Genomic DNA, 12,496 nt, shown 5'->3' with positions numbered 1-12,496 from the left:
ACTCAATGAATCTGTGATGTTTTAATACTACTTTTTTGGTTCCTCTTTGTTTGTTTGTCTAGTCTGTTATTACATGTTTCAAAGTTCACAGTCAAATCATAAAAACCATTTGTTTTGTGTCTCCTGTGCAGAAGCAAGTGGGATACCCTTTATAGCTGCATATTGTGCAAGTCAATGGAATGAATGCAGTTTGAAATTGCAAGACAAATCTGAATTTGTCTTGGCTTATGACCAATTACATTGGACAACATTAGTCATTTCTCTATACTATGAGAATAATGCAGCCATAAAAACACTGCAGATACTGTCTTATGCTGTAGATGCTTGTATATCATAGATAGTTCTTTTTTAAAAAACTGGAAACCTAATATTTTCATTAGTACCTACTCTTTAAGATCAATTTTATGTTGATAGCCTGTCTAGCATCAAAATATATTCTCCCTCTTGGAGTATTTTTTTCTTTTGTAGTTAATGTGGAAATTGAAATAACTGCTAACAAAATAAAAAATAAGCTGTTGAAATCACTTATAATACTTTTGGCATTAGGTAAAGTGAGATATCTGTATTCTATCATGTTCTAGAATATATCATGGCAGATTTATTACTTTCATGGTGAAGCAGGTTTCAATGATTACAAAACAAATTTGAAGTTCAACCAATATGCTTAATAATATATTGATAAACAGTTGAGCCAGGAAGTATTTCCCACCCACAAGTTAGATTTCAGAACAGTTTAACATACATAAGAATTCATACCATTGTTTCTTCTTAAATATTAGGTGTAAGCGCTGTTCATCTCCAAAGGCAGTGTCAAGTCTGGGCAGCCTTGTTGCACAGGAAGATCCATCATGGGAGCCCACTACAATATCACAAGGTTAGATGATGCTCTTCAGCCATTCAGGAATATTATTGTATTAAATTTTACTTCCGAAATCGCAAAGGGAGATAGGAAGCTGCTTTATTCCAAGTAGGACCATGGTTCATCTAGCCTAGTATTGCCAACACAGACTGGCAGCAGCTCTCTTGAGTTTTGTCCATGACCACGTTGGTTTGCTTTGCAGGAAGGTTTCTTTTCTAGCTCTAGGGATGCCAGAGGTTAAACCTGGAGCCTTCTGCTGACCATTGAGCTACAGCCTTTCCCCAAAGTCTTAAGAAGCAACCAGATCAATCTACTCAAATGTGGTAGTGTGCACACACATTGGCAAGGTTGCAGAGCTGCTTACAGTATGACTCTGAGGTTACCAGAGACTCCTAACCCACTTCTCTTCATTGTTGCCCTCCAGAATTCTTTCTTGTCATCTGATAACATACCAGGCAACTGTTCTGCTAGCTATGGAAACAAGCTTGCCTCAAAAAAAATACAATGTATGATAATTTGTGAATAATTACATAAATCAACGATCAAGCAGTGTGGTGACATGCTGAGGGATCACAGCACAAAATGGTGACTCTGTTGAAACCTAGCTCTTTTCAAAAGAAGACCCCAGAACAAAAAACAGTTTGGCTAATGTTTGTGTATTCTTGCTGTGAGCACAGAAAAAACCCTTGCTACTTCATGCATAGATAAGCTTTCCCTATTTTATAGTATTTATGCTTTGAGTAATTTGCATTTAAGTAGAAAAGAATCCCTACTGTACTCCACGTGCTCACTTTTTTAACTTGAGTGAGTCATGTCCTGAGAGAGGACGTATTGGAGATAGCCTTCTGCTATCATTTGTGTTTCCTTCGACAATCTCAAAAGGGAAACGAGAAGTGTCTGCATGGGAAATAGCTTCCTGCATTCACGGGACTATTGGAATGCCAGGAGAAGGAAGGGAAGATTCAGAAGTTTTAGGGAGATGGCAGATTTCAGATTTTTTTCCTTAATATAGAAAATGGCCAAGGGATTGTTCTCTTTCCATTCTTCCCTCTTGCTCTCTCTATCTTTCTCTTTCTCTCCTCCCTCCCAACCTCATTGCCATTCTAGGGATGGTGTGGCCACTCCAGCCACAGGTCTGGACAAGATTGCCCCTGACAGTGACAGTTTATCATGTAGCATCATTCTCAGAGGCTTTCTGACCAGGTTTGCAGCTAGACCAAGTGTCTGGAGCAGTAGCAAGGCTTTGTGTGAAAGAGGGGGAAAGAAAAAGCAAAATACTTCATGCGTTAGGTAAGAATTTTTTGAAGTTCCACCACTGAAAAGTAGTGTTATTTTCTGGGAATGTTTTTACCCTCTCCCCACAAAACCTAGTTAAACACAGCTAACTTTTCTGGAATGAGCAAAGCTTCCATGCCTGACTGTAAGAGCAAATGTCTTGTGGTGTGCATACCATCTTTGGGCCCTGTATTAAGAATTTAAGCAATGCAAAATAAATTGTTTTCTTGATAGGACGTGTGCTTCTGAGGTGCTCTGCAGGGAACCATTAATTTACCAAAGGATCAGTGGCACTTTCCCCAGTGACTTCATTAGGAAGAGAACTGGGCACAACACAGTGAATCCACAGTAATGATGGCATGATTTCCACTGCATAATAAATAGTTACTGAGAAGTAGTACTTAAGCCCTACACTAAATTCACAATTATTGTGTTGGATTTATTATTGTATGGGTTATATTTTTGTACCTGTCAGCTGTCTGGTCAGCTCCCATCATAGAATTGCCATCCTGTGTCCGAACACTTCTGAGCATCTTCCATAGAGTGTGGCTTGTGCTTGACAACGGTGTTAGGATGGAATGGATTAGCTCTGCTCAGCAGGGACACAGAAGTATAATGAATGCAGATTGCTCATCTGACTTTGTGTGGCTATACCTAGGGGGCAATCCAGGCATCCTTTGGGCTGGTATATGGGCTTCTGTACATGCCAGGTGCCCCTTCAGCCGCAGTTGAGAGAGAGCAGTTTAGGTGACACCCCTGCATGTTCACCAGCTTCCTCTACAACAGATGTGTGACTTGGTCCTAGTTCAGAAGCTATCTACAAGCAGTTCAGACCTCTGGCAAGAGCAACCTGTCCTTTCTCCAGAAGCTTGCAGAGTGGGATGGCCATGGGGGAGAGGAGAAAATGCAGATGGGCCCCTTCCACTTTGGAGTTCTGGCTCCACCCAGAACTAGCATGCAGATTACCCTGGAGTGAATGACCGAACCCTCCACAAATACAAATTGGTTCAGCCCTTCACTACTCCAGGAACAAATCTTGACTGGATTGTTTCATCATGTCTGCATCTGAAATTGTAATTTTGAAAAAAAAACTTGTTTTAACTTTTTCCCTTTCTAAATATAATTGTTGCTTCCCTTCTGCTTAGCTTTGGGAGTAGTACCCCTCCAGTATGTCTTTCTGATGAAGTTTACACTGGATGATGGAACCGGGACACTGGATGTGTATCTTATGGACAGTGTAAGGAATGAGATTTTTATACTCTTAACATCGTTAACTTGAATATGCATTTATTCTCTGCAGAATTACATGGAATACCAAAACCACCTCGGAGCAAATTGTAGGAAAGGGGATTGTCTGAAAATTACCAATTTGTCCCCAGCTTAAGTTAGTCCGTTAAAAGTTGAAGTGATCTACAAGGCAGGATAATTAACTTCATAAGCAGACGATAAAATTAAAGACAGAATCTGTAAAAGAGATGATGATTCCCTCTGCTCATCGTGAGTTTCATTAAGAGGCACCTGCAATTTCTGTGTGAACTCCAGGGTGATTGTTTGAAAGCAACCGTACCAGCCTGCAGTACCGTATGCTCCATGAGGGAGTGTCTTGCAAGCCAGCACCTGATGCACTCATGCATACTTCGTTACGCTCTTGTCTGTACAAAAGTGCCATTTGTATTTGAGTGATTCATTTTGGTAAAGAGAAAAACAGGTGTGGATTGCCTTTTTTACCCTCCATGAGGCTTAAGGTGCAACCCTATGCAAGTTCAGACTGGGGCATGCTGAAAGTTGTGGGGGTTTTTCCATCTAAATATGCATTGCATTTCATCCTTAATTTATTTTAGAAATACTAAATGATGTGCTGTTAGCTACTAGCTAATTCTACTTCCCTGTTAGCTTTATACCAAAATATTTTAAAAGCTTTAAATTTGTATTTATTGTAATTGAAAGTTTCTGTGAATAAGCAAAACTATCCCTTTTTATATATTCTTATGTTCAGTTTGTTAAAAATATTAAATGTGAATGTCTTTCTGTAACCTTAAATTCTCACCTCAAAACCATACCTTTAGAGATTTATTGATCAGTTGAATTATATGTACATTCTTTTTCCTGTTTCTTCCAGGGAAAATTCTTCCAAATTCCAGCTTCCAAAGTCCTGATCAGTAATATTTTTCAAGAGAAGATGGAAAGGATCATGGATAAATTTTGCCCCACTGACAATACTCTAGGTAACATATTTATTTAGAGAGGAGGTTGAATAAAGATATGTCAGTATTTTACCCATTCCATTTCTCATCTATCTTTTATGTATTTAATTTTTATACTGCCCAACAGCCAGTGCTCTCTGTTGGGTGGCACAGAATACAAATGACAGTCAAATTTGTAATTTGATTATCTTTTTAATACTGCAGGCTGCCATAAATATAAGGAGCAGGAGGTAGAGTAACTAGCATACTTCCCGACTGTGCTACAGAACTGTGCCTGCAGCCTCCAACATGATGCTGGTGGGCACCCCGTATAACGCACATCATGGTCCCTGCCTCTGCTGATTTTTGTTTATGTTTCTGATACTTTACTTTTATTTACTTATTTAAACAACTTGTCCACCACTTCCTATCTTCAAATACATAAAACGCAACTTGAAAACCAGTGTGAAATACTAGGAAGTTATAGATATATTAAGAATACATTACAGGATGGAAATGGCAGAACAGAGCAGTGGGATTGCAAGTCAGAAACACTTGTAATGTTAAATTACAAAACAAAATACTGGGAGGGACTGTTGTGCTGCAAAATGTAGTGGGCCCCAGAAGCATTCTTTGAAAATAAAGATGTGACTGGCTGCAGCCCAGCTACCAAGAAGAATTGGGAGTACCTAGGGGACTAGAACCAGGTGGGGAGTAACGAAGATTATTTTTCCTGTGTGTGTGTATGAGTGCACACAAAGGCATAGTTTTGTGTGTGTTGGTGTTTTTGTGTTTCTCTGCTAAGAAGTGGGTGAGGGGTGGGGTGGGAGGGCATAAAATGAGTGGAAGTCCGTGTATCCATTTGGTGTAAATAGGTAAGGGAGGAAAAGGGGGTGGAAGAAGCTAGAAACCAGGTACAGTTAGATGGTTTAGTTCCTACATCTGTCAAAGGATGCAGAAGATTGCTACGTTCAAGTTTGCAAGCAAGGGAGTGTTGGCCTTTTAATTGCCATTTGTCTTCAGTCAGATATAGGACATTAAGGCTGACAGGAATAAAAGGGGAGGGTTCACAAGAGGCATGCCACATTCTGGGTTCATGCTGTGCTGTTTCAATATTCTGATTGCACATCATGTGCCAAGGGCAACCTAGCTGTGCTCCCCTAAGGTGAGCTGCAGAGATGCCCATACAAAGGACCCCAGGCACTCCCAAGGGACCAAGAGCACTTTGGAAGTAGAGGAGATTGAGTTCTTGTCACCCTCGGTGGTGGCAGACAGCTGACACTTCTACATCAGACCCAACAGCCTCAGAAGTGGTTTGCCTGCACACACCAGATCATCACAGCTTGGTTCTTTCAAACTTCATCCTGCCAATCTCCTCTAAAAGGTGGTGGACAACATACACAAAGTGCATGGACAACCACAAAACTAATGAAGAGTAGGTACCTAGAGGAAATCTGCTCCGTATCTCCCTACCCCGCAAAAGAGAAAGATCTTTCAAAAAGAGCAGTTTCTTCTAAAAAGAAAATTACAAATGTGTCAGTTGAACATCCCTTGGTCACCACAGATGACTTTTGGAAAGCACAGCATTTTAGCTTGTGTTGGTTTGCGTGACCCTTGTGCCACTTTGCTGTTCCACCTAAGAGCTCCACTGTTACAGAGAGAGACGTATCGGATATGTACGCGGGACTTCAGATGAAATCACAGCTCATATAACTTGATGTCCCTTCAAACAAAGTCACAGATGATCTGACTTAATCTTATAAATGCTAACCATCCCATCATGTTACATAAAGATCTGTAAAACTGGACTACTTCTGTGCATTCACCAACCAGAATTGGTCTGGTTTTTGTCAACATAGTTTGAAATAGCCTTTAACTCAATGAGAGCGTAATGGCCTGTATAAATCCTTTTCTGAATTAAATATTTGAATGTTTCCAGGAAAAGGGCCTGCGTGTCGCTGAGCTAGATTAGCTGTGTGAGAACATAGGGAACGGTTGAGATCATCCCTGGCTAGTAAAACAGTAAAGTAACAGCTTTTGCCCTTCAGAAGTGCAAATGTCTGATACAATCAGCAACAACCCACTAAGATCTATGGATTTTATGCTGAGATTTCAAAATTAGGAAAATAATATCTCCTATGCTAGTAAACATAGAAACACTGATTCCTCTTGGCAGAGGTTCCTGTATAAGTGCCATTTTTAGATGGGCAGTCTTTCAGATAGAAGCCAAGCTGAATTGTTTAAAGACAAAGTTAGTGTTACAGATCAAGTAGGATGGGTGTTCCTGTTGACGTACTAAAGATATGTGCAATACAAGTTTAGCCTCTCTATATATAGGCTAAACTTGTCTTGCACAAAAATTTGCAAAATATGTCTTGCATCTTGTCTAAGGATTCATTTGTTCACTGTGGATCTGCAGCAGGCAGCATCAGATGCCAGGACTGTCCTCTGGGGGCTGCAACACCCCCCCTCCACACACACACACACACACACACAATTTCTCACTGCAGAGGAAAAAAGCACAATTGGACACTTCTTCAGTAACAGGATTTGACAGTGGGGACGTTGGAAGGACAAGCAGTTGGGGCGCTGGCTGCTGTTCTTCCACTTCCTTTTCAAAGTGACCCTCCAGTAAAACTAGTTTCTGAGCTTGAGCCAATCTACAGAATCTGTGCATTTGCCAAAATTCATGTCTTATTCTAAAAACCAGCCTTACCTGACAGGGTAGTAATAGGGGCACATGTTGTTTCTGCCTACACAACTTTTTTACCCTGGGAAGAGTAATTTTTCTTCCCTTCTCACTTGTTTTTCAAGAGACAGATGAACAGGATTGTGTCATCTTTTCTGCTTAGTATCCATTTAATCATTGGATATTGCATCATGGAGAATTGCATTTGCTAGCCAGCAAATACCCTTGTGAACTATAGCTACATTGGATGTGCTACATATCTATCTCTTCCATATCACTTGAATTCCATATCACTTCAGTTACATTAAAATCTTCTTAGATCCATTTCAATCCAATTTCAGGTCTGGTTTGGGACAGAAATTGCCTTGGCCATCCAGATAGATAACTCAAGATGGAACAATAATGTGGAGAAATATCGTCCTGTTAGTTCTCCTGAATCTATCAGCAGCTTTGGAAACTTATCAACCATATTATCTTTTTGGGTCACCATATTGGGTTGGGATCAGGTTACATGGTGTTCCAGCAGCTGCAGTTTTATGTGACTAATTAATCTCAGAAGATTGTGCTGAAGACCCTTCTGCTTTGACCTTTCTCTTATGGGCACCATGAGGTTCCATCTTGTTCCCCATGCTATTTAACATCTGTGTGGAACTGCTGGGACTATTCATCTGAAGAGTGGATAACATGTAGCTCTAACTTTCACTTTCCATCTTTTCATTCAGAAGTGACTGTGGAACTCCTGCTTGGAGGCAATTTTAGGATAGACAAGGGCAAACAAGCTGAGGCATATTTCCATCTGGAAATGGAAGTATTTTGGGTAGGGAAATCAACTGATCAGGACAGAGGGATGCAACTGCTATTGGACAGAGCTGCAGTTTCCCTGGAGAAACCAGATATCATTGTTCAGCAGGTCCTTGTGGAATTATTGTGGTCTGTTGGAAGCACAGGTAGTGGTAGTAGCCAGTAATGCTTTCTGTGTCTTTGGTTGCTATGCTCTAAATCTATCTAGAGAAAGTGGGTGTCAGCTCGGCATGCCTAGTTACATCCAGACTGGCTTACTGGAATGTGCTCATTTGGGGGCATCCTTTGAAAGTGAATCATAAATGCCCAGTTGATTCAGTATGGCACAAGCAAATTCTTTCTGGGGTTGGACAGCGAGATTCTGATACGACAATTTAGAACCAGCTGCGTTCATTGACAATGCATTTCCAGGTACAATTCAAAGTGCTCCTTTTGACCTTTATACTCCTAAATGGGTTGAGTCTTTGAGGTTATTTGAAGGATTGCCCACACTCAGGTGAATCTGCCAGCTGTGAGATCAGTTTTGGTCACTTGCTCAACAGCAGGCAGTAGAGTCAGAGCCTTCACAATGGTAATTCCCATCCTGTGGGATTTCTCATGGTATTTGATGTCAAAAAGTACTTCAGAAAAGTATTGCATTGGAACTTAACATTGCTGTTGTTTCTTATTCTGCTGCTGCTGTTTTGAATGTTTAAGGTGTCGGCCTTCTTCACTGCTGTAGAACACTATTGTTTGGAAAGATGGCTAGCAGATGGATTATGTATGTATATATGCAGATAAATACAGTTATGCTTGTAGCGAAGTATGGAATATATAAATCCACATTAAATACGATAATTTGCTTTTTGATTTGCAGATGAATTGCCATGGCTGGAATGCTTCATCAAATCTTATTACGTCAAGGATAGATTAGAAGAACAACTTTGCTATCAGATTTTTGATACTACAATTGCTGAAGATGTCTGAAGATACATCTAGCCACTTGGAAGTCATGAATTATAATGCTTTGTAATTTTTTGTAAATGGAGATAGCTTTATAAAGGGTGTGGTTTTCTATTAGATGTGCAAATGCTCAGATTTGAGACAAGACTTCAGCAGGTTTTGACATATCCAGTTGCCCTGTGGAAAATTCATGTACATTCTTGGAAAATGTTTTTCATTTCTTCAGAATTTGGTTGTGTACTATCCACTGTTCCAAAGGTCTGAACTGTCAACTCCCCAAATATTACCAGAGTAATTGAGTATACTCTAATGTGGCTTTCAGAAATGAGTGCAGAACCCTTTTTGTTACTAATGAAGCAAGGGGTGCTCAGTTGAGTTGAGAGTGTTGTGAATCTTCTAGACCATTCTTCTGCTATGAGTCTTTCAGTCCAGGGTGAGAGAAGTCTGTAAGTTCCACATTGTAGCCTGCTGAAACAGACACATTTTTAAAACCATCACCTTTCAGGTCTTCTTTTGATCGGTATTGCATCATTGGGTCCTGCTGCAGTTCTAAGTGTGCAGCATTTCCCTCTGTATGGTACAGAATGTGGTTTTATCTGTTGCAGAGCCATAGATCCATGTGTGGGTGGTCTTGGACTGCACAACACTGCACTTTCAGTTTTGTTTCTATTTGTGTATTGAAGATGAAGGGCTAAATACATGAGCTCCATTCATAGAAATACTTCAGATCATGCATTATAAACTCATGCACTAGAATCTCATTCTGGCCATAGAAAATGGGGAAGATTAAATAAGAAACAAATTACTACCAAATACCTTTTACTAAGGTCTCTGTCCGATAGTAGTTTTAACTGCATCTGCTTACAAGATCATGTTGCACGTGATCTAGGAAGCTAAATTTGGTCTTGGATTACACTCCTGCTGATCTGCTTTTCTCTTTTGCATAATCTGATTTGGGTGTCAGTTTAGAGATGGGGACTTTCAGGCTAGTAAGTCACTATAGTAATTGGCTTCCAGAGTGAAACAAATTACCCAGGGTTGGCTCTGTATACCTTCAGTCCAGTGGAACATTTCAGAAATATGCATACTGTATGCTAGACTTTTACTGCATAAGCTTTCATCCAATGGCCAAGGATTGCATCATATTAAAAATCATTCAGTGCTTTCATCAATAATGCATTCCAAACTGCATCAAAATGTTTAATATTGTACACAGAGCCAAATTTCTCTGGAGGGTTGTTCATATAGTTTCTGGAGGATAATAAGAATATATTATTCTTTCTGTGGTCTTTTCCAGTTCTTGGACTTCTTTTCTGTATTTGTCGTCATTCTGATCTACAGAAGGTTTTAACTGTAAACCTACTGATACATGTGCTTTGTTAATTATTATGAGGGTAGAATCTCATCAGAGCCTATTACCTCATCTGCAAAACGAAGATAATTGCTTTCTCAAATTCTGTGGGCCTAGCTGCTTGCATATGACTGGCACTAATTCTGAAGGCAGCTGCTTGTGACAACATAGTGAGGCAAGTGATCACTTAGGTAAATACTTAATCAGTGGGATCAAGAGTTTGCAATGAGATTGAGTTAATTTCATGTATGACCGTGATTTGGAATCAGTCAAGGACCACAATCCCAAACTCCATGCAAACAAACTTGGCTTTATTGTTTGTTGAACATTCCCCATGCACCTGATTAGTTCTCAGGAAAATGCAAAATTCCTGAACACTGAAGAAGTTGTATGGAGCTGCACAAATGTGGCGGGGCTGCCATGTACACCACAGGATCACTGGTGTAAGATTGTAATGCCTGAGATGTATTGTTGGAATCCACTCTGAAAAGCCTGTTTCCAAATATTTGTTTGCTTTGTGGCATTGACTTTCTAATCATCTTAGAATTTGATTCAACACAACAAAACTAATCCAGTATTTACAGAGTTATAAATGTTTTATGTACATGCACCCTTAAATTATGATAGAAATCAAGAATCTTCTTGATACAATAATTTTTAGAGCTGTATTCATTGTACTGAGTAAGCTCAGTTCAGTTACATTACAACCTGATTTCCCAGAGCCAGGGCAGAAATCTCAGTAAAACCTTTTATTGCAGTAATGCTGGTAATTAGCTGTAAGCCTTTATAGTCCCCATAAGGATCCGTAATTAATATAGTACAATGTATTTCCTTGACAAGAATCAGTTAATGAGCTGGACAACAAAAGACATAAGCATTCCTGGGCTCAGCATATTGGGAAGGTCCAAATAAGTTCATGGCTCTGGTGATACTACACTTTCCAGGTTGCCAGTACATTGCTTCCAGCAAGATCTTTTGCAGGTTGTTCTGGTTTAAATACAAACAACTGCTAATGATTAACCCTTCAGTAGGAAAGTTGTCCCTCATCAGATGCCTCTGCTGTGCCTCCTGTAATTCATGACACACCTGAGGAGCCAAGTCCAAAACATGCTCTCCTGTAGAGACCTCCTGCTGATGATACTGCCACTCTGCTCCCATAGAAGACATCCCTGGTTGAGAAGCATGGGCCCCCATCAAGGAGGATGGACCATATCATTAGCTTGCATCTCGTCTTCTCCTGGCTGATGAGCTAGTGAAAAGCCAAGTGAAGGTTAGTTCTCAGGCCACTGGCTTCTCATGGGTGGGTGTAACTCTACAGCTTTCCCTTCTGACCTTGAATCAGGTTCACAAGCTATCAGCTATTGCTCCCTACAGACTAGAACAAAAATGTTAGGGCATGTAAGACGACTTGTGCATTGTAAGACGTGTCAGGATACTTAATAGTGTAAATACTTGTGTTCAATAAACATTTTCTTTCTTATGTATAATGTCCATCCTTTCATGTTTTTCTAATGCCCTCTCCCCCACCTTGTAGTCTCCTACTTGTTCATGACAACTCAAAAATTACCTCCTGAGAAGGATATCTTTGTAAATGTTTTTTCCTCCAGGCCACTGATCCCTGGTATTTCTGTGATTAGGCAGGTGGATTAGAAATACATTCTTCAAGACTAATTAATCCTTTTGTCACTGTGTACAAGGTAGCAGTTTAGTTCTGAGCACATACACTGTGATCTTAAAGGCCCTACCAGGGCTGGCTCCCAGGTCAAAATTTATTAAAAAGTAAATGTGGAATAGCTCAAACTTCTTGAATAAAACCTGTCTGTGGATTTGTGTATTGGTATGTGTCTGTGAAGCCTGCAGGCAATCATTCTATTGTTACCACTACTTGGTAGAAATTTCAGCTTTGACCTGCAATGTTCATGCTGAGAGAATCAGTGAGCATTGTTTTTTCTCCTTCTGGGGCCTATTGCTTTGGGGCTTTCTAAGAAATCTCACTACAGCCTGTTTCAAGAACCTTTTTCAAAAGATCTTTGATAACCTGGTTTGCCTAGAGCACTTTGAAACTTGTTTACTTATTTCAATCATGACAGCTTTTGTGTGTGTGTGTGTGTGTGTGTGTGTGTGTGAGAGAGAGAGAGAGAGAGAGAGAGAGAGAGAGAGAGAGAGAGAGAGAGAGAGAGAGAGAGAGGCTTTCTTCATTTGATTTTTTTTAAAAAAGCTAATTCTCAGAAATAACATTTGAACATAAAGGGGGAAATTTGGAAAAGGTTACATGGCACAGGAAATTGACAGAAAGATGCCCACTGGGATGACCCGGTTAGGATGCAGTTGTTGAGGTACTGCTCAACATGTAAACAACCCACACTAAAGTCCTTTATTGCTACTTGTCTACAAGA

At 40.1% G+C, this 12,496-nt stretch overlaps 1 protein-coding gene across 2 annotated transcripts in view; it reads left to right on the top strand.

The window, feature by feature from the left end:
- Window positions 1-11,580, top strand: part of POT1 (protection of telomeres 1) — a 60,066-nt gene extending 48,486 nt beyond the window's left edge. For both annotated transcript variants that reach the window (XM_044423379.1, XM_044423380.1), the window contains 4 exons: window positions 780-874; window positions 3,280-3,371; window positions 4,254-4,359; window positions 8,664-11,580. In XM_044423379.1, the coding sequence (XP_044279314.1) occupies window positions 780-874; window positions 3,280-3,371; window positions 4,254-4,359; window positions 8,664-8,773 (403 nt within the window). In that variant the 3' untranslated portion in view covers window positions 8,774-11,580. The remainder of the gene's footprint in view (window positions 1-779; window positions 875-3,279; window positions 3,372-4,253; window positions 4,360-8,663) is intronic.
- The last annotated feature ends 916 nt before the right edge of the window (window positions 11,581-12,496 follow it).

The sequence above is a fragment of the Varanus komodoensis genome, unplaced genomic scaffold, assembly GCF_004798865.1.
Source record: "Varanus komodoensis strain SLA01 unplaced genomic scaffold, ASM479886v1 scaffold13_3, whole genome shotgun sequence".
Classification (NCBI taxonomy): Eukaryota; Metazoa; Chordata; class Lepidosauria; order Squamata; family Varanidae; genus Varanus; species Varanus komodoensis.
This window is presented reverse-complemented; position numbering and strand designations above follow the sequence as displayed.